The sequence below is a fragment of the Odontomachus brunneus genome, unplaced genomic scaffold, assembly GCF_010583005.1.
Source record: "Odontomachus brunneus isolate Ranch 3 - 2012 unplaced genomic scaffold, Obru_v1 Obru_scaffold_126, whole genome shotgun sequence".
Classification (NCBI taxonomy): domain Eukaryota; kingdom Metazoa; phylum Arthropoda; class Insecta; order Hymenoptera; family Formicidae; genus Odontomachus; species Odontomachus brunneus.
Window position 1 is genome coordinate 168,628 of NW_022639576.1, and position 22,228 is coordinate 190,855.

At 42.3% G+C, this 22,228-nt stretch overlaps 3 protein-coding genes across 14 annotated transcripts in view; all 3 read right to left on the reverse strand.

Moving 5' to 3' along the window:
• LOC116849858 (monocarboxylate transporter 3-like) overlaps positions 1–6,940 on the reverse strand; it is a 10,057-nt gene extending 3,117 nt beyond the window's left edge. The window contains exons 1-3 of one of the 4 annotated variants that reach the window (XM_032827454.1): positions 4,753–6,167; positions 4,307–4,374; positions 419–693 (exon numbers count right to left, since the gene is read on the reverse strand). In XM_032827454.1, the coding sequence (XP_032683345.1) occupies positions 419–693; positions 4,307–4,365 (334 nt within the window). In that variant the 5' untranslated portion in view covers positions 4,366–4,374; positions 4,753–6,167. Of the gene's footprint in view, positions 1–418; positions 694–4,306; positions 6,169–6,192 lie in introns of those variants that run through there. The other 3 variants (XR_004379210.1, XM_032827455.1, XM_032827453.1) reach the window with 3 other exon arrangements.
• Positions 6,941–10,654: 3,714 nt separating this feature from the next.
• On the reverse strand, positions 10,655–15,555 carry LOC116849864 (ras-like protein 2). 2 transcript variants are annotated; one of them, XR_004379211.1, is made up of 5 exons: positions 15,091–15,555; positions 14,047–14,134; positions 13,516–13,727; positions 13,188–13,441; positions 10,655–13,121 (listed from the first exon to the last, which is right to left on the reverse strand). XR_004379211.1 is itself a non-coding variant. In XM_032827474.1 (4 exons), the coding sequence occupies exons 1-4, from the start codon at positions 15,193–15,195 to the stop codon at positions 13,247–13,249; spliced, it is 600 nt and encodes a 199-aa protein (XP_032683365.1). In that variant the 5' UTR covers positions 15,196–15,554; the 3' UTR covers positions 10,655–13,246. The 2 variants fall into 2 exon arrangements, 1 of the variants encoding a protein (XP_032683365.1); XM_032827474.1 differs by having other exon boundaries at positions 10,655–13,441; positions 15,091–15,554.
• Positions 15,556–15,767: 212 nt separating this feature from the next.
• Positions 15,768–22,228, reverse strand: part of LOC116849859 (mediator of RNA polymerase II transcription subunit 26) — an 8,458-nt gene continuing 1,997 nt past the window's right edge. For all 8 annotated transcript variants that reach the window (XM_032827457.1, XM_032827461.1, XM_032827458.1 and 5 more), the window contains exons 2-4: positions 21,270–21,344; positions 20,436–20,711; positions 15,768–19,876 (exon numbers count right to left, since the gene is read on the reverse strand). In XM_032827457.1, the coding sequence (XP_032683348.1) occupies positions 18,566–19,876; positions 20,436–20,711; positions 21,270–21,344 (1,662 nt within the window). In that variant the 3' untranslated portion in view covers positions 15,768–18,565. The remainder of the gene's footprint in view (positions 19,877–20,435; positions 20,712–21,269; positions 21,345–22,228) is intronic.

Here is a 22,228-nt window from a genome sequence, read left to right on the forward strand (position 1 = left end):
TATCCGTTATATTGTTTTACTTTTGTAAAACTCTTGAGAATAAAGTCATTTTTCAAGCAATTTTTAATTTCTATTATCGTTCTCAACACTTAGACCACTCTCTCATTTTGCATCTCGCCAAAGTTACCGGAATCTCCTCGACCACATGGAAGCTTTTATTCCTAACTCGTCTCGTGTATTGCATCTCGAGCGGCATCGTCGTGTCGGAACAGTCAACTTTGACCTTGCTTACCACTCTAATTAGCGCGAGGGATCTCGTAACGGTAAGCTCGATAATTCTGAACCAATTCCCTGAGCAAGAAGCGAAAAAAGGAGAGAGTGAACGATTCGCAGAGACCCTCGGGAACCCCCGGATGATCCCGAGCGTGTCCGAAAGAGCGGCGTTTCCCCAAATAAATCGGCAAGATCGGCTACTCACCTAACGAGCTGTACAGAAAGTAGCATAACGCCGGCATCCAGGAGGCCGCCGTGGAGGACGCCTTGAAAACGTGCAAGAACTCGACGAAGAGCACGCCGAACGACTTGACCGTGCCCGGGATCAGAAAGTTGACCACGAGAGCGGAGAAGAGAACCACCCAACCCCATCCGCCGTCCGGCGGGACCGTTTTCGTTTTCGTCTTCCTCTTCGCGGTCGACATGCTCTCTGCCGCGGTGTTGCAAGGTCGTGCCGCGTCGGTTCCGCGCGATTCTCGGCTGTAAGTGTTCAAGGGACGAGTAGCTGTTACGCATGGATTATAATAGACACTTTCTGCCGTCGCTGCGAAGGTAAGAGAGAAAGATTATTATCGGCATTAAAAAGGATAAATCAGCCGGCCGGATCACGTGTCCTCGACGCGACCGCGCGCTCTGTCTCAACAACGTGACCAAAGGAATCGCTACCATGAGAGCGACCATGCGACGAGATCTTCGTCGATACAGAACTAATTTCTTTTTCTTCCTATGCCATGAATGGAAAAGACTCCGCATCTTTCGTAGCTTGTACAATGAGGCATACAGACAAAACAGACATTTCGCAATTAACATACGCAACAATATCATGCTAGTAACATTGTCGTTAGGAAGTTACAGAATAGATCTACAGTAGATCTATATCTGTCAATAAATAATTACAATTAATTAAATAAATACAATAATCTTTATATATTGTATGTTTTAGTAAGTCACTTTTAAAAAGTTTGAAAATTAATGATTCAGAGATAAACAAATTTTGTAAAATGTCTCCCATTTTGTCCTAGAAAGCAGAATTGAAAGTGATTTTTAAGTTAATTTTCATTTAATTTCTTTATGTTTTTATTTTTAATTATTCTTCACAGCAAAACTTGTGTTTTCTTACAATAGAACATTTCAAAGAATATTTTGATGCAGCACGAAGAAAGATTTGGAAGTAATGTGTTAAACAGTTCCCGGAACACCCTCAAATGGTCCACTGAGGACAGGATGGTTTTAGCCGATAAGAGACCCCACGATTTTTCCCAGGGACGAGAGGATCCATGAGAATTTCCAGCCCGTTAACAAAAAAAATACGAAGAGAAAGTTCATTTATTTATTTTTAATATGTTTGATATGTGCTTAAACATTATGGTCCCCATTATGCCCCAAGTTCCCTTATGATTAAAAATTGCGTGAACGATATAAAATCGCACTTGCAAAATTACGCGCGACTTAAAATTATATTTACGATATAAAATTGTGGTGTAATATATTTTGCATTCATTGCAATCCTTAAAAAAGGTCGCGTCATGGTACACAATTTTATAAATCGCATATCTTTAGTTATAGCCAGTACCACGCTGAGCGTCGACATGCAGGAAATGGTGGTCGATATTACCCCCGGTGGTCCGACATTGTCCCAATTCTAAAACCGTACATGAGGCTGTAATAAGTATAGTTGCGTTTTAATTGAGAAGCACCGATCAACTCCGCATCGATCAGACCCGCACGGAAAAAAATAATTTGCTGCAGCAAACTAATTTACTACATATGGACAGTTAAATATAATTCACTTAAGGGAATTATATAATTATATAATTCGCGTAAGCTACTTTTTTTGCTGCAGGAACTTATTCTCTTCCTACGATAACAAGAAAATCTGCTCTTACAGCAAGAAAAGTGGCTAACGTAGCAAATTTGCTACGTTAGCCACTTTTCTTGCTGTAAGAGCAGATTTTCTTGTTATCATAGCAAGAAAATCTGCACCTGCAGCAAAGAAAAAATGGTTAATACAGCAAATTATGTTTAGTTGTCCATATGTACCAGATCTTTTTTTTCCGTGCGTCAGACCCAACCGGTGAAGTGGAACAGAACGTACATTTGAATAAACTTCATATGACTCATTACTGGAAATAGTAAAAGTAATATACTTAGCGGTATTCGCGCAGCATTGACGCCGTGTCGGCTCGTGTATCTTTGTCATATTAATAAACATCTCGGACGGCGGGCACGTACGTCCCGTCGTGTTGTATGTACATGCCGCTCGCGACGCAATCTCAAACACACACATTGTGCTTCGCGTGTTACGCGCCGCAGCGGCAGCCCGACTATCTCGCGTGGTGCGTGGCCATTAATTTTGGAATTGCAGCTATTATGCGGTTTTTAGATCAGAACCTGTCGTCACGTATCTGCACCTAGCCGTCAATTTAGGCGTCAAATTGCACGGGAACGTAATGGAAGTTTGACAACAGTTCTGAGCAATGATTGTACAGAATCTGCGGCGAGGAGAGGGTAGCTGGGAGACGGATACTCCAGCGCGGATTCGTCACGACGGAGAATCGAGCGCGTTTGAAAATGCAGGTCGCGACGTTGCGTTGCAATTCTTCCGTCAGTCCTTCCATTACGGCTTTAATCGAGAATAATTCGTCGCAGTCGCACCGCTCGAACGAATCTCACCGCTCGGCTCGGATCCGCGTCAGGTTTGTTCGTCCCGCGAGCTGCCTCTACTGTCGCATTGAAATTTTTCCTCTCGATGAGAATCGACGCGTGCACAAAAGGCCCCGCGCGACCTCCGAGGGTCAGCCACGTTTGCATATTGAGTTTGCCTTTGCGTTTGCGTTCCGACGCGAACGCAACCGCGCAGCGCGCTGCGGTACGGCACAACGGTGAGAAAAGTCCCGTAATCGCAACCACGGTTGCACAGGTTGCGCGGGTAATACTATGCAACGAGTAGGCAGGTCGTTCGCGAACACCACGCCTGGGTACTATGAATGATTCCATTTACTACGGATGCGTAAAACGCTCCAACGCGATCGAGCGCGCCGCAATTGGAATCGGCGCGCCATTCTCCGCCATGTACTGGGTGTGCAGAAAAGATGTGCACAGGTGCGCGATCAGCGGAGAAGATGTCACGGCATTTTTACCTCGAAGAACCCGCGGACTTCTACGTAATATCTAGACTGCTGCTATCAGGCTTACTCAGACATGATGCACAGCTAAGTCTCGCCGCCATATTTCCGAAAGGCGTAAAATGAGCGTATGCAGAGTTTGAGGAAAAGAGCTCGATACTTGAAAAGCGCATAGTACACGCGAAACAGAGGAAAAAGTTGATGATATTATAAGCTTTGGTTTCCAAGTTGATGCCAATTAGATTTGAACAACCGGCACGCTTGCCTTTACGAAATATGGCTGCCATCCCCACCCCGACTTGCATCAATTTCTCGATTGTGCGATACGGATGTTAGCACAGTTTAGGTATTAATCTATAATGGTATTAATCTAGCAAGGTAGCAATCTACTCTTTCCTTTCTGTTTCTTGTCTTCTGTCTTCTTCTGGCTTAAGACTTAACATTTGAGCCAGAAAGAGAAGAGAAGAGAGAGATAAGAAGAAAGAAAGAAAGAAGAAAGAAAGAAAGAAGAAAGAAACAGGAAGCAAAGAACACATTGTAGATAAAGCTTTATATAGAAGTCCGCGGAGCGAAGACGTCCAGTATATCCAATATGAGAATTTATCTTCTGTGAGATAAATTTATCTCTAAGAAACAAATTCTCTGTCGGATGCGAGTGAATTGAAAGGAAAGAAAGTGTTACAACCTTTGGTCCATTGATCGCACTTCACGATAAGACGGGACACCACGCGGCGGTTCCTTTTCTTCACGAGAAGATTTGGAGGAAGTTATGAAAAGAGAGAAATAAAAGATGTTGTTTAGCGAGCGAATCGCACGATTGTCCACTCGGCGATAAATAACGATTGTCATGGCGGTGCATTCTCTCCCTCTCCCTCCTCTTTCTCTCTCTCTCTCTCTCTCTCTCTCTCTCTCTCTCTCTCTCTCTCGCGCGCGCGCGCGCATTCTCGTTGAGAATTCTCTCGTGGTACCTTATATCGTGCGAGAATACAGCTCGACACTCGTTCGTGAAACAGCCATGACGCGCCATCGTGTCACACTGTAAATAGCGAGAGGCGGCCGTTACTTGGCGGCATTAGACAGTTTTACGTTTCGATCTTGCTTGATATTTATTCGAAATCGTTTTACGAGCTTCGTGCGCGATTCACCGTCCCTACACGCACATTCTCTCTATCAGCGTGGCATGCGCAAGATAGCGTATAAACGTGAGCAATCGCATCCGCGGCAAATAACAAACGACATGCTCGTTAACGTTCAGACGCCTTGAAGCATTACGATGAATTAATATCCGTAAACAGAATTCGAAAGGAGAAACGTGCTCCGAGAGAGGTACGAGAAGGTAACGGGTAGATGTGAAAAATATGCATACGCAGAAACACGCGCCGAGAGTACGTGTGTCACGTCGCGCGATACTCACGCACACCCTCCGCGAAAGATAGATTGCGTGTCGCCTGTATTTTCCGTCGCCGCGACGGACGTCGTTCGTTTTTAGAAAGCGGGCTGTTCGACTCTATCTTCCATTCAGTTTCTCATTTAATCGAAACCTTCCTCGTTGCTTGCATCATCATCACTCGCGTTAGCCGCGTTACTCATTACGGCCGCTCTTTGTTCATTTTCAATTACAACATTAGAACACAAATCACAAGTGGTGGACTCGATTTTTCTTCGTCGACCTCGTTCGGCGTCTGTTCGATTTCCTTTACTTCGTCTCGATCTTGTAATATATGAAATTACGACACGAATCACAATAAGGAGATGATTCGATTTTTTTTTTCGTCAATCTCGTCTACGTCCGTTCTATTTCGCGCTTACTCAGTCTTGTAATATATGAAACTACAACACAAGTCACAAATGCCGATGATTCGATCTCGTTTGCGACTGTTCGATTTCGCTTACTCTATCTCGATCTTGCAATATATGATATCACAGCACGAATCACAAACGACGATGACTTGATTTCTCTTTGTTGATTTCGTTTATTCTGCCTCAGTTTTGCAATATATGAAATGTATGCATTTCAATTTTGCAATATTGCATATTGCAAATATTGCAATATATGCAATATTTGAATTACAGCACACATATAACAAACAAAGATGACTTGATTTTTCTTCGGTAATCTCATTTATTTCCTGTCGATCTTGTCAATATATCCTTTAAAGAACATTGTTTGACGATTGGAGGAGCATACGCGCGTCCGTTTTTCTCGAGTATACGCGCACATTTGACAACAGAAATGCCGCGGCATGTCGAAACTGGCGACGGCATCGTGCGCAAAATGTAACGAATAATTTCACAAAGCACAGTACATACGTTTCCTATGTATGTGCAGCTTCAAATCAGGCATATACAAGATTACATAACGCGAGCAGACACGCGACGTGCAAGGCTACCGCACTCTAATAATATTAGTCAACAAACCTAACATCCTTTTTGCAACTCTTTCTGAACTCTTTTGTGAAACCTGACACGTTTAGTCTAAATACGTTATCGATATAATGTAATATTTTGCGGCGTTCACTTGTGCCTCAATGCGCGTAGAGAGTTTAAAGAGTCGAGACAATCTCCCGGAAATGCCGAAGAGAAATTAAAAATTTCCGTTGAAATCCAGTGAAGTAAACTCACATTAGAAGATTATCAAATACGACGTGTACGCAACTTAACTTGACTTGAAAAAACGTGGCAACAACTTAAAAATTCAAAACTTGAACGATTTCTGACGAACAAAGGTCCAATCAACTGTTCGAGTATCGAAGAATATTAAAGACATCTAAGCATCACTGAAATCAACGAACACGACAAAACACTCTTCGCCCAATTAATACACGTCCAAAAATAATAATAACCACACACTGACCTGGAAGACATTTCTTCTCCTTTCGGCATCACTTCTTCTTCACCGTGGTGGCGATGAAGAAGGCTGCGGTAGGCGGTGAGCTAAATCACCCCCGTCGGAAGGCTGTTCTCGCTCTGGCAGGAGGGCAACGGGAAGCAGGATGCTCATCGGACGTTTGCTATCATCCTGTGTCTTCGACTAGACTGCACACCAGCACCGGAGAACCCGTTCCTCTCCCTCTTCTTTTTCCCTCAGCTCTCCTCGAATCGGCGCAGGAACACCCGAAGGCTGCCCCCGACTTTTATCGTACCAAAACGGTCACCGCGCCGCGCCATTATAAGACCGGTGTGCACCACGATGGGCACGTACACACGGTGTATACGTACAATTGTTTCCCCCAAGCTGGCTGGTTGACTAGTTGGCTGGCTGGTTGGCTAGCTACTTAGCTATCTGTCTATCTGACGAGTTAGCTAGCTGACTGACTGACTGACTGACTGACTGACTGACTAGCTAGTTGACTGGCTAAATGACTGATTTAATGACGACTAGCTGGCTGGTTGATCGGTTGGGTGACTGACTAACTGGCTAGTTGGTTTACTGGCTGATTGATTGGCTGACTGATGGCTGATTGACTGGCTGGCGGGCCGACTGGTTGCTTAGCTAGCTGGCTGACTGGCTAAGCTGGCAAAGCCGCCTTAACCGAGCTACTACACAGAAGTGTTCTCCTTATACCGCGGAGAGACTACGAGGTGGAGACAGGTCGAGTAGCGCGATCCAGCGCGTGATTGCAGAGAGGGTGGGAGATTCTTCGCACGCACAACCACCGCTTGCTGTTGGCTCCCACCATCGTCACGACGGTGCGGTACGACGCTACGGTGCCCGCCGAGATTTCCAGCAAAGACCAGATTAACGCTTTACCCATACAGCGAAACAGGATCCCGAGAATATTCGCCAGGCGTGTATGTATGTTTTTGGAAATTTTTGGATGACGTGTAACACACAATTAATGTGCGTATAATTGATACTCGGATACAGGATATACCTGAAATGATAAATTACAAGATATCCTTGGGGTGTTTATTTGCTAAACTTTCTCTCTCTCTCTCTCTTATTAAATTAACTAATAGATCGCAACAAACTCTTTTCTTGATAAACCTGTATCCAATGATGAGTGTAATATATTTGTAGATGACTCCCAATATTAAATTCAAATGACTGATTTAAATCATTTTTTTCAACACACGTGCGCACACACGTACCTGTTATCTCATTTAAGCACTCTTAACGTGTCCTTCTTCAAAATTGGTATTGCAAGTCTTAAAATTTTTTAAGATTTTTAGTCTTTCGTTCATTTTGTTTCAATATCGAGATCTATATGACAATATAGTTATAATAATACTAGCACGCGCGAGAGAGAATATACTATAATTGTTTACATCTACATTTTCAATTAGCGATTATATATACATATATGTATATATATAGTCGATATAACGATATTATTCAGCTGGGCTAGAGAATACAGGAGAACTTCTTCTCCACTCCTTTTCCTCTCCCAGCGGCGAATCCTGATCTTCCTTTTAGGCAACGACCTTTTCCTCCGCCTGTACTCCTTGTGCTTCTCCACCTTCTGCTCCCCTCCTTGCTCGGCGAGTCCGGCTCTCGGGATCGTCATTCCGCAGGTTCGCATCATTAGTTTTTATTTTGCGACGGTACCGTGCTATTTTTATCCCACAGATCTCCTCCTCCTCATTTCTTCCTTCTCCTCGTCTTCTTCTTCTTCTTCGTCCTTCTTCATCCGTCCTCGAAGACTACTTGCTCACGTAGCTATTAAGACGAAACTTGAGGCCAAAAGACCCAGAGCACAACGGAGCGAGGATTCCGATGTTCATAGATAAAAAAGTTTAGAGAATTCTGTCCTGTATTGTTGCTCGATATTTTGCAATAAATACGAAGATAAATTTCTCGAAATGAGGTAACATTTAATTAGGATGCGCTGCTTTTTACGTTTCCTTATTTTTCTCGTTGTTGACTCGGGGAAACGGATTGCGAAACAGACGGAAATAGGATAGGACTACGTAAAAAAATGTAAATACGAGAATCGGAGATTCTGAATTAATTCGAATACCGCGGAGGCCGCTTACCGCTCCGCGCGCTTCTCTCATCGTATTTTTATTTTTTCTTTATACCGGCAGCACACGACAGAGCGCGGCATACCTTTCACTACCTTCGCAACCTTCCACGGCTGCGCGATTATTAACATAATGTTTTCCATCGTACGTCGCTTTTCGCCAGTACGGGTTTCACGGCGGAACGCCACAACTCGACTACTACGTACGCGCACACGCGTCCAAGCCTAAGCAAAAGCGCTAACGCGAGAACTGGTTTTGCCGCAGAATATTCGAGCGAGCGAACAAAGAAGGCCGCAGCATTGATTGCTGGCGATTACGGTAAAAGTTCAGTCTTTTTTTTTTCTTCGACTAGAACGTGGAAAAGGAGATTCGTCGGATTTACCGTTTGCGCGATATCCATTTCGATTTCGGGATCGATTCCATTTCGATTTGTTTGTGTTCACTGCAATATTTGAATATAGGTTTGTGCGTAACAAACAATTTCAGATTTCTCAAATGAAATGTAAAAAATTGTATGAAATGTAAAAGATTGTATTTTTATGATTTTTATATCTTATAACGCATTATTTATAGCCATAATTTTTTTAGGCAATGTATGCACAGTTTTGATTTATGATGCTCTGTCATACTTAACATACACCGTTTGATAAGATCGTGAGAACGCACAAAATATAATCGTTTTATTTCTTTAAAAATCTTAAATTACTTATTATACGTTATATATATATATATATATATATATATATATATATATATATATATATATATATATATCTTAGAGAGAAACATGACGATGGAAAACTTTGACAAAATAATTTATTGTAAACTATATTTATATATCAATTTTCTATATAACAAAACTTGTATATAATTGTCTATATAGTTGTTATCACCGTGTCTTTTCTCTGAATACAGACGAAAGTCTGTCTAAAGGATGTCTTAGGAACATTCAAAAGGGCATCGTATTCCTTCCAGACATTCTTAAGACGCGGTTTAAACCCTCTTGTTGTTTGAACGTATTTATAATGCATGCATCAGCTGAATGGCCAAACAAAAAACCGTAGACCTTCCGATAATTAATGCCCAAAGATTGCACAGGTTATAATCTACCTGGTATGCCGTAATGATGGAAGAAACCGTAGTAATATTTATAGTTGTTACGGGTACCAGCATGACTGGAAGTAATTGCGCGGCGTCAATATTAGCCCGGTCTGGTCAAGAATAGCTTCGATGGGAATCCCGTCTGACCACCTTGCGCTCTGATCGGTCATCGTCTAAATTAGGGTGAATGTGCCGTTGTAGAGGCGTCGTTATCATTATTCGGTTATCGACTGGTCGTATCGCGACGCGCACGCTGATAATCGGTGCGTTTTGTTACGCGAGCCGCGTAATAGTCCTGTAAATTAAACGATCAGAAGTGAAAACTGGATAAACAAGATTATACGTTGCCCCGCGTGTGTCACTTGATTATATCGTGTTGTTGCCTGCATACACATGGGTTTTAATCGATTTAACAAGGATGTTCGAGTCGAAATTGCTTCGCCGAACATTTGACGTTTACGGGAGGAAATTGTCTGCGGAATAAAGCGTTTGTCTCACAATATATTGCAATGCCCTTTTGCTAAGTTATCTTTTAGCGAAATAATGGAATCTCGTGCGTGAAGTTAAAAGTTATGTGTGTTGGAACAGTACATTGCCAAAACTTACAGTTACCTCAGTCACAGTTTGGATACCGAGTCCAGTATGTTAATTATAAAAAAGCGGACGGTAAGTGAGAAGCCACAGCATGTTCGTCATTTCAGCTTCTCTCTCATTCGCTTCTCCCTATTATATATGGTAGGTCGAGAAGCCAATCAAAAATTGACCACCGGTATCCGATCGCGAACAAAAAAATTGTTCGTAATTTTTCAAATGAGTTTGTAAACTCATCCTTCTTGTTCAGTAAGCCTCGTTTTACAACAGGAGAATTCTCCCATTGGACAAAACGGATGAATTCACAAACTCACACCCCAAAAATTATGGACAACTTGCTTGCTCGCGGCTGTTCAAGCTCTGAGGACTGATTTTATCAACTTCTTGATTAGTTAACAGTTAAATCGTATGTCTGTCTTTATCTAATTTGAAAGAAAAACAAAGAGAGATGTACGATTTAATTGTTAGCTTACCAAAGGACGAAAAAGAAAAATCGACCCTAGAATTCTAAAACCAAAAACTCGAATATCATCACCACCTACGGCTGCTACCATCGCCTCCCCGTTAAAGCGCTCTCTAGCGGCTGAGTAGCGCATTTCACTCGGAACAAAGTAGCGTCCGGAAATTGGGAACATTGGGAAAGAGTAACGAGGGCGTACTAACAATTAATCGATATTCATCGTATTATTTGCTTTATACAGAAAAAAAGTTATTCAACAAACGTAAGTTATACCTAACAATCAGTCGGTATATATGTATATAGACATTTTTTTTACAAATATATAAATACACTTAGTTACAAAAATAAATGGAACTTTTTATCCAAGGCTCGGCGTTTCGCGAATTATTACAGGTAATATTTTGCGAGATATACGCTCGTATAAATTAATTAATTATTAAGCGCGGCACACCAATTGTGGCGAGACTTTGTAACTTGTAAGATACAGTATATCTTCGTTTTGTAGGCTTAGACACAGAATGATCGATTGGCGGTATAACTGGAAAGGATTAAAAGAAAAGATGACAAAAATTAAACATATACTTTTTACGCAAAATTCCGAGGTACCGGAATATTTTTGAGATATTGTACGTACATGCATATACATATAAATTGCACATATATCATCAACTTGCCAATTTTACCACCAATAACGATCTTTACCTCTCTATCTTATGTACGTATTGTAATATTATTATATATATAACTATGTTATATATTGAAATTAATATTAATTATTAGTATCATTATTAGTACATTTTACGATCGGTGCCATCAACAATGAAACAAATTTTGGCAGGTGAAGAATTTCATAATATTAAAGATGTTTCATTGTTGATGAAATCGAATCTTTTTGAACACATTTCTTTTCTTATATCTCCGCGAAAACGATGTTTTCTTTTTTTTATCACGAGTACTAGGCAACATTATTACAAAATACCACTCAATAAACATGTGTCTCATTAAAATGTAAGTTAGCAGAGAAAAGGGAAGTAACGAGATACTTGTGCCTTCTACGTCGCTTGTTAACTTGATTAGTAATTTCGTTCCCATATCATACATAAAATTGCATAAATAAATATGCAAATTATTATATAATTTTGTTGTTCAAGTCTCTCATCTCATTATCTTTCCTCTCATATATGAAAAATAATATATTGTAATATGTATGAATAGTTTAAAAAACGCGGTGTAATTATTTGTTGGTTTTTGAGAATATTAAATATTACAATGTGAGGCAGCATACAGATTAAAATTCGTAGAGAATATATACTTGAGATATCGTTAATTATAAAATTCTGTGCGTGAAGATTGTTATTGGCCCCATTTCGACATTATTATAACAGCATAAAATTTCAACCACTACATACAATAAAATATACACAATTGACTGCACTTATCTACACGAAAGCAAGCCGCAAGTTTTTGAATGCGATATTAAGAAGTTTATTCACCAAACATAATATTTTCAAGGCGCCCAAGTGGCGTATTTCCAATGATATAAAGGAAGCTACTCATAAATTCGCTATTTCTTTAACAAAATTACATTTTTTATATATTTTCCTACTATTTAACCAATAAATGTTAATTTGAAACTAATTTCATAATACCATCTTTACTTAACATCACGTTTTACTCAATATAATGTTACTCAAAATATAAAGCTTGATCTACAATGTGTTATTTGCTTCCTGTTTTTTTTCTTTATCTCTTTCTGACTTACACTTTAAGCCTTAAACTAAAAAAAAAAAAAAAGAAAAAGAAAAAAAAAAGAAAAAAACAGAGAAAAAGGAAGCAAAGAGAGGATATAATAAATTAGGCTTAAAACAGCAGTTTTCAGGCTTACAATCGACCATTACGCAAAAACGATGTAGCGAATACTATTCTTTCTTTTATATCGCGTTTCCTAATATATAACATTTATAACGATACGTTTTTTATTTGGAAGCTATCATTTGGAAGCTATCATTTGGAAGCTATTTTTTATAAAGTGAGATGATGCTCATTTATATTTCTTCTACCACAAGGCGACATGTGCGAAATTGCGGCATGTAGTATTAAATTTCTCCTGAACGATGCAAACAAATCGCGTAAAACCGAAACTACGAATGTGTTTTACTGCGATAAATATTATGTTAAATTTTTCGATAATTTTAAACATCTCTTGGTTTCAGTGAATAAACTCCTCAAGCGATACGTCGCATTACAAATAATAACTGAACTGTACTGTCCTGGCGACATATCTGATAATACTCGCACAAACAGAATTCCTAGTGAAACTTTTACAAAAATAATGTATTGGTCATTGGGCTATCGCTTCTGATATTCAAATCAAATTGTAGAAACTGACCCATTACGTTAGAGAAAATTAAAATTTTGGCCTGTTTGATTAATCATCACTCAAATATCCTTCTTTCGCACGCGTCCCACATCTCATACTTGCTTTATTGTCATATTATGATAAATCATATCAGTGTTATTGTCATAAAATGACGCGGACATCAATGTGATCATCGATGAGGCGTTACCTTTTATCGGAGTATTATCAATTATCAGCAAACTCGGTTGTGTTGGTGTTGTTGGCGTTGTAGGAGTGCTCGATCGAAACAAATCCGTATCTCCTTATCCTTCCCGTGCACAAATGCATGAATCTCTATATTTCTCCAAACGTTCCAGTTGTAGTTAGAACTCACCGTGAAAAATGTGGGTCCAATAAGCATAAAGCCGACTGCCAATTTAGCTGGTCTCGATATTACAGCATACAACATTTCTTTTTATTTTTCTTGTAGTTCGGTTTAAGTGGTGGCCGCTCTGACAGTTGAAATTTCCGGACGATTCGTACCAGTTCGTGAAAAGCTTGATCAACGTTCATACGTAGCTTCGCGCTGCACTCGATGTATGGAATTTTTAGTAGACGTGCCATATTTTGCGCCTCTTCGACCGACACCTACAATTGAGTTTCTTATTGAGAAAAGGGAAAAGCGGGAAGAATTCAAGTGAAAGATAGAGAGCGATACTTACGCTTCTATGATTATCCAAGTCCGCTTTATTGCCAACCATCAACATAGGGAACTCGTCTCGATCCTTTACCCGAAGTATTTGCTTGTGAAACTTCAATATCTCCTCAAAAGACGAATGATCGGTGACGGCAAACACGAGTAGAAATCCCTCGCCGCTTCTCATGTACTGTTCGCGCATTGCACTAAACTCTTCTTGGCCGGCAGTGTCCAATACTGCAACACAAACGTAGCTTAAACTTCCATAATGATCCCAATGAATTTCTAAAATCTTTTCAGTTTCCAAATACGAACATTTAAATCTACATCTAAACGCGGGGACTTACACGTGAATTGACAATGGGTCTGTTTTCTATTGCTGAACTGGCTGCACTAGTTTTCTCTCATCTTTCTTCCACCAAATTTTATCTGTATATCTGTTTCTTTTTAAATTCCAAAAGTGTACACTAGTTCAGCAATAGAAAACAGACTCAATGTCAGCCAACAGTTACCACGTTGAATCGTAAACGTAACTTTCATATATTTTTTTACTTACTATCAAGTTTTGCGGGCACATCGTCGATAACACACTGCTTCGTGTAGGAGTCCTCGATCGTGGGATCATAATCGGTCACGAAATAACTCTAAAAAGTAGAACCAGAATATAATCTGTACCAGCTACGAAAGTATTATCGCATCGCAAGCATACACATGCAAAATAATTTCTCCACAGCTCTGAAATTACGTTTACATTTTAGCGCCATAGCCCAACCGTTCGGTCGATAACGATCATCGAGCGCGACCTGCATTATCGACTGTTAGCAAGTACACGGCGAGGCGACTCGACGAGGCCACGTCGCGCGCTCGAGACTTGTTCGACATCAGTACAGTCCGCGGCGCTGCCGCGTATGACCATATATGACGTTCGTATCCGCGCTATGACATAATGCTTAAGGCCGCGGTCACACGAGCGTAGGAGAGCTGTCGTGCAGAAGGCCCGTCCGTCGCGTCCGATCATTCGTGCAAGTTCGACTCACGGACCAGGAGACGTCATGTATGCGACCGCCTCCTCACGCTCGTCACGCATCTTTGACGTGACGCAACCCACAGACGTCGTACCGACGTCTGACATTTCGACCGCCCGTGTGAACGTGGCTTAAATCAACGTCCAACAATCTTCCTGTTGTGTTACGCGTGTCGCGTTACACAAACGCGATATCTCTTCTTCATGATTTCGTCATCGCGCCTGATTCATTGCGGGATCAAGCGGAAATTCGATAACGACATCGCGGTTGAGAGCGCCACGATAAATGTGAAGACGATCGGACGACGATAGCGCGTAGGCGAAGGCGACTTTTCCCGTCGTCGCCGTCCCGCGAAATCGACAGGAGGATCTTTCAAATCTGTCGAATATGCACGAGCGAATTCGGCCACGGAGCAGCGCCTTGAACGGCACGCGTGCGTGTCGCAAGCACTCACGACGGATGACAATTGTCCATCGCACCCACACTAAGCTATGCATTACATACACACGCGCTCACACATATACACACATACATACACCATACAAAGTCGCGAAAGCGAGAGAAGACACACTTACTTGAATGAATTGTATCGTAATCGCCGATTTCCCGACACCACCCCCACCCACGACAACGAGCTTGTAAGTTTGCGCGTAGCTCTGTCTGTCAGCAGCTTTCGACATCTTCTTTTTCTCACTTGCCTACGATGTTCGTCGCGTTTCCTCGCGCTCACAGAGCGGTGGTGACGGAGAGCTCTCTCTCACTCACTGGCGCTGCGCGCGCGCGCGATCAAATGTTCATCCCGCGTCCGGAGTGCTCCACCGAATGAGCCGATAATGCGAGTCCGTCGCTCCTCCGCGACTGCTCGCAACGTCACACGGTGGTCTTCGTGGCGGCCCTCACGGACGTTCTCTACGGTCTCGGCTAGAGCCAAGGCTGAGCCGTTCCGCGAGAGAGAGAGAGAGAGAGAGAAAGCGAGCGAGCTTTGAGCCTCGGGCGGCCTCGGAGCCATTCGTGGTCGCGAGACTCGTCAACTTTTTATGGATGACACTTAACGAGCGCGGCCACCATATATCGTCGCGAGTTCGCGAGACAGCCGCTCGTGGCGTTTACGCTTCCCCCGCGACTCGCTCCCGTCCGGCCGCCGTTCCCCGCGTCGACTGCGGGGGAGCGTCTTCGCTGACCTTCCTCGCCCGGCAAGGTGGAGCCGCGGAACGACTCGGAAACGCACATGGTAATTTCAATGCGCCCCTGGTAAACGGCCAAGTTGCTCCTTTATTATTCGAAGTAACAATGAGAAAATGACACACACACACACAATTATACAGCTCTTGATGGCGCTTGCTCGTAACTTATCTAACCGGCTCACCACAGCTCGAACTTTGTTTGGCCGAGGGTGCTCGAGAGAATCGCTCGTAAAGTAAACCTTAATATCGAACAAAATCTATCCTGCGCGTGAGACGACGAGCCTGCAGAGACGAGTCTTTTTTTTCATTTGGTCTATCGCTTCTCGCAAACCTTGCATCGTACATAAGACAGTATGTTGTTGCGTATGCGCGCATATGCCACACATATACGCTTAGCTTCTTAAAAACAACTATAGACAGGTAAGATCTCTCCGAGAATTTTAAGATGCTGCGGAATAAATTCGACGACGCCTCGACGTACTCGGTTGCTCTCCTTCGAGAGCGACGTAAGTCTACGTAGGAAGTGTCGGAAAAGTTTCGAGACTGCGAATGAATCGTCGCGAAGTAACGTTCGGAAAGCGAATCAGTGGCTTGTCATTTTCGTACAGATTTTTCCGTACAGTTTCGGGGCGACTTTTCCGACTTACGGATATAATTGCCGAAGGTGTCTCTCGAATATATGTATATCTTTCCTTCGTGACAATCTTCAACTCACGTTCACGTTTCAGCATTGCATGCATAATCAAGCTTGTTTTCGGAACAGCCATCTCGATTTTTTGAATGCCGAGTGGAGGGAAATTTAACAGAGAATTTGGAAAAAAGGGATGAAGTTTGCTTCGTTCGAATAGAATTCAAATAGAGTCGCAACGCCAAGTTCAATAAGGATCACCTCGAGACAAGCCAGACATAGACTTTTTTTTCGGGATTTCGCTTTATTGTAATTCATTCAGTTCTGCGACTTTTTCGGCACACCCCGGCGTAACATTTTGATCAAATTCCGTTGGTTTTTGCTCCGATATTGCACTGATGAGGATTCATCATGTGTCGCATGGCAATCGTCACGTGAATTCATTTGTCTGCACAGCGAATAATTTATTGATTCCAACATATTACGCATGCAACGAACGGAAAAAAGTTTTCGAGTAGAAAATCTCTACGACGCACTTAGACAAATATATCGTTCGCTTAATTAAGGCCCCAGTGTATCTAACTTATTGGTAGCTTGAAGAAATCGCGTTTGCATCCTCTACGATTTGCGCGACAAAATCTCTGTGTACAGTCTTGTGAAAATTTCAAGATCGACAAACCACTTAAAAATTGCAGCAATCACTAGAATTTTTATTCATTTATCCCTATTAGATGCTGTCTCTCCTCCCTTGTCCGCATGTCATCCGAAATAATCCCCGATTCGTCCGCCTCTCTTTCACCGATTCTTTCTCCCTTTTTCCTTAGTCGCCAACATTTCGAATCGTGTTTGAGGAAAGTGTGAAGCTTCATCTGCAATGTGCTCTTTGCCGCTCGTTTCTTTCTGTTTATCTCTTTCTGTGACTCTAAGCCTTAAGCCGAAAAATAACAGAGAAACAGGAAGCAAAGAGCGCATTGTGGATTAAGCTTGATTTAACACGGCATGTAACAAAAGAAAAGGAAGGAGGAAGTGCAAGCTAATTTTCCCGCGCGCATAGAGCCCAAGACACACTGACGTGTTCTCCTCTTTTTTTCTTTTTTTTCCTTTTTTCTTCCAAATGGTATAATCCAAATGATCAAAACCGATTTATATCATTAGTATCGATAAACACCCAAAAATAAGGGGTCAAGCGGCACCTGTTATTATCATGTAAAAATAATGCAACGTCCGCGTTATCTCGCGCATATCGACTATCCCACCTCTAGATGATTTGTATGTCACAATTAGCAACTCGTTCCACGCGTGTATATACACCATACATACATATATATATAATGCGATTGCAAGACCCGATCGCGCACGAGGTGCCCGAATGTGCACCAAGTCAAATCCGGGCACGGTCGCGCATGATACATTTATAATTTAGCGCTTATCTCGATTATCGCGTAGTGGTCTTACGGCTTCCTCAACGCTAACACAGATAATAATGACAGGGATGGCAATAGTGGATAACAATAGTTGTGAGAAATAATAGCGGGAATAGGACTAATGAGCAGTAGTGATAGTGGCGGCAAAATAGTATACTAATAACAATAATATAATAATAATAATAATATAATAATAATAATAATAACATGAGAGACGACTTGCGACGAGTAGCCACTGCGGTGCCTCTTCGCAGGATGCGTAAGGCCCGCATGCCCGCTCTGCAGGACGGTCACAGGGCGGGCCTGACGGGCGCAAATCATTTAAATTATAATAATAGCAATAATAATAATAACGATGCCGAAATATCGGTAATATTGACGATAGCGGTACGAAGGATTGATGGCCGTTCGTTGCGTGGTTTCGTGTTACGCGATCGGCGCGACACAGACTATAATAGCGGGAATGACGTTGATGACGCGACGATGACGACGACGACGACGACGACGACGACGACGACGACGATGACGACGACGACGACGACGGCGATAATGATGATGACGACAACGACGACGAGAACAAGGATGTCAATGTCGATGTAAACCGAAATAAAAAGCGAGAGTGATGTCGGGATTCGCAGTAGAAATGGTACGCTTCAGTAAGCCGACTCGATTTGCTGATCGAGCGATTTAATAATTTTTGCAGGCATTTTCCTCACAAGTTTTCATGTTCTTTCGAAAGGGAGGGGAAGAGGGCGGAGAGATAGGGGGCGGGGGAGAGAGAGGGGGATAATAATAGGATAAGATAATAAAATTACTAATCGATAATAACATAAGGCAATATGTGGAGGGTCTCGCCCTGGTAACTGGGCCTCGCCAACATCTGATGCCACTCCCGAAACTCCGCACCGTCAGTCTGGTTGTTGTTGTTGTATACACTTTTTACACCACCTGTGTTCGATAATCCGACCGACACTCCGTTCCCTTGATTTGTAGCCAGGCGCTGCTCTCCGCCATCGTCCGTACACGCAGCCGACGGTAGCCTCGCCTGGTAATTCCCGTTAAGTCCTTCGACACACTGCATCTGTAACCTCTCCAGATCCTCGACGGTGGGCTCCGGCCGCGGCGAACACTCGACGCCGTTCCGCTCCTCCGTAGACTCGACAGGCTCGCAATCACTCCAGTCTATCGACTTGAGGTCTAGGGGTGGTAATTTCGCCAGAATCTCCTCGACCGTAAGATCCCGCCGCGGGGATGATCGACACGTCGACGAGCCGGCAGCGACATCCGTCCTATCGTCGCGCGATCTCTCTTGACACGAGTCCGGCGAACGTTCGCGACAGTTCTCCGCGGACTTACGACTCCGTGATACCTGTGTCCTGGAGTCGGACGACGTCTCAGACGCCAGGCCGCCCTTGTGGTGACTCGAGTTCTTCTGCGAGCAGCGCAGATACTTGGACTCACTACTGTTGCCTCGCAGAATATCCTCCATGCTGGGTGGCTCCGCGACGCCGCTTTGACTAGGTAGGACAGCGCCGACGGCGCTGCTGCTACAGTTGGCACCGCGCGCTTGCAGGTCGGCCAGTAACTCCTGCGTGGTCTTTAGCTTCGGATTCCTCGAGATACTGGCTATCTTCTCCTTCACGCGGTCGTCCAACAACGTCTGTCGTTTCGCGGACTTGCTGCCTTTCTTGCGGCCGCGTTTCTTCGGGCCCGACTCGTCCGTGACTTCGAGGGAAGTCTCCGCGAAACGATCGGAGGAGATTCGTTCCTTCAGCGTAGGGCTAGGCACTTGCAAATTTAAATTACCACTTATGTTCTCGCCATTGTGCCGCTGTCTCTTGACAGTGGGCTCCTCGACCCCGAACATCGACTGCGTGAACTCAGGCAGTGTTTGATAATAATGGCGTTGCTCCTTGTTGCCGTCCTCTTTTCGTAGCCGTTTGTTGGAACTGTGTGTACGCGGCACCGCCTCCGTTGTATGGTTTTGGCTCGAGGAGCCGAACACCGGCGACACATTGGTGGAACTTATCCTGTGGTTGCTGGTCAGTATAATTGACTGCTTGTTCAACGGCGCGTTAGGAGATCTCGAATGGTCACTGTGCAGGGATAGCGCTGGACTAAGCACCTACAAACGCAAATTTATGTATATCTAACAACTTTGTAACATAACTTCGTGTCAAATTAAGATTCAACCATGTCTAAGTAATGTAATTATATAATTATGTACATAGTTAATATTAACAATTTCTTGACTTTACTCGATTATAGGGTGCTATGAGCATTCCTATAATAAATTCCATTCGCGATTTCAATTTTTTTCTCTAGAATAACCATCTCTAACTCAGAACTTATAACAACTTCTAATCTCAACATATTCGCTACCACAGTTCATCTGGGGACCACAGGGTTCATGTGGCCCACAGATCACATTACATTTATTTTCGTCTAATCACGTAAAACAGACTTAATCTGTTTATCACGCAGCTTATACACAAAGGAAAGCATCATTGCACACATATGTGACGCTGGTAGCGAACGTGTCAAGTAGAGTTGAAAATTTCAAATAAAAATGAACTTGAAGTGAGAGAACGGTACGTCCACAACACATATGTGACGCTGGTAGCAAATTAACAGTTGCTGGCTGTTAATCGGCCCCCTTGCTTTCAAACAACTCTGCAACTTACTCTGAGGGAAGTGGCATCTTTCAATAAGGGACTCTGAGGCTTGAGTCCGCGTAAAGCAGGACTGTGCGGTTTCAGACTTCTCAAGGCCGGGCTGTGAGGCTTCGCACCGTTGAGAGCTGGTGGTGCTGTGTCAGCCGGGGTAGGTTGCGGGGTGGAGTGCGCCGATGGCAAAACCATGTCACGCCATCGGCGCACCAGATCCTTCGCACGCCTGGCCAAGGCATCGTTGTCCGTCTTTCGACGAAGCTCGTTGATGTGCTTCCCGAGTCTCGTGATCTGTCAAAAGTCGTTGCATTATGCAACAATTCCTCCACGTATACACAAACGCATTCGCCCGACTCAACGTGTTACCATTAACAATCGCTTCACTACAAGAAGTTGCAATTTACGTGTGTGAAAAAGATGTATTATTCTGGCATGAATTGTATTTAGTATTTATAGCTGCATTCTTTTACCAACAAAATATCCTATATAATTTATAATCTTGTGGAAAGATATGATTGTCTATTGAATATTGCTCAGTCATTATTACATCATCCTATTGATCCAAAGCAACGTCTCTTCTATGCCTTCATCCAATTTTTGCTATAATGGATTTATTTGATTCATATTTAAAAGCATTGAGGATATTATCACAAAAAATATACATATACATATATATATATATATATATATATATATATATATATATATATATATATATAGATAGATACACAACGACATAGGAAGAACAATAACTCATACATTGATATGTAGCATATTTTATATACATTTTCATAAAGTATACCTTATGTACAGTAGAACATTATAAACTCATTAACTTATTGATTTTACCTCCAGCACCTCTTTGGTGATCGTCGTCTTTTCCAGAACCGAAATGATGTCAACAACAACTCCCATGTCGATGACCTAAGACAAAAATATAAGACTCTTAGAAATTTTAATAATATAATTTGTTGCAATTAACATTCTAAGTGTGTAGATATTAGGACATTTGGTAGAATGGCTCTAACAACAAGTTCTGCTGATAAACGTATTGTACAGCAAGTACATTGCACACCAGGTCGAAAAGCAAATCACTATTATAATGGAAAACAAAAATGTATTTATAAATTAACGAGCTGTCATCGATATTTAAATAAACGAGCAACATTGCCTTTGATATATTTAAACAAAGCCTTAAAAAATTAGAATCTCAAAATCCGAATCCTGAGATAATGCCTCGAGACACAATACACCGGAATTGTAGATAAAAATGCTGGATGACAGGTAACAAACTTCTGAATAGGAAAGTTACACAAAACTCTAAAGTCACGGATATTTGAAATTTAATTTCGAGAATAATATACGACTCGACACAAAAGTTTCGAGAAAATTGAGTTTTGGAAAATCCCCATAAAATGGTTTCAGGAACAATAGCATTTCAAAGCTCTTCAAATTTCCATGGAATTTTTCTTCATAGAAATTTCCATGTGGAATTCCATTTTCAGAAATTTCGAGAAAGAACAATTTAGGGAAACTTTATTTGTAGATTAAAGGCTTGGGGAGGACGTTACCACTTTACGAATTTCGTCACTTTCCGTGACTTTTCTAATCTATATTTAATTAGTCGCTTTTTTTCCTAACTTGAACGTGTGCATCGAAAGAGTTGTGTGTGTGTGTGTGTGTGTGTGTGTGAGAGAGAGAGAGAGAGAGAGAGAGAGAGAGAGAGAGAGAGAGAGAGAGAGAGGGAGAGGGAGGGAGGGACGGAGAGAGGGAGGGAGAGATAGATAGTTAGAGAAAGGGAGGGAGAG

Bases quoted from the DNA above. Each gene is read 5' to 3' on its own strand.
- LOC116849864 (XM_032827474.1), bottom strand. From the start codon at position 15,195: ATGTCGAAAGCTGCTGACAGACAGAGCTACGCGCAAACTTACAAGCTC. The intron at 14,135-15,090 runs GTAAGTGTGTCT...TCTACTTTTTAG, and splicing joins TTACGATACAATTCATTCAA to AGTTATTTCGTGACCGATTA. The intron at 13,442-13,515 runs GTAAGTATCGCT...ACTCAATTGTAG, and splicing joins ACTTGGATAATCATAGAAGC to GTGTCGGTCGAAGAGGCGCA.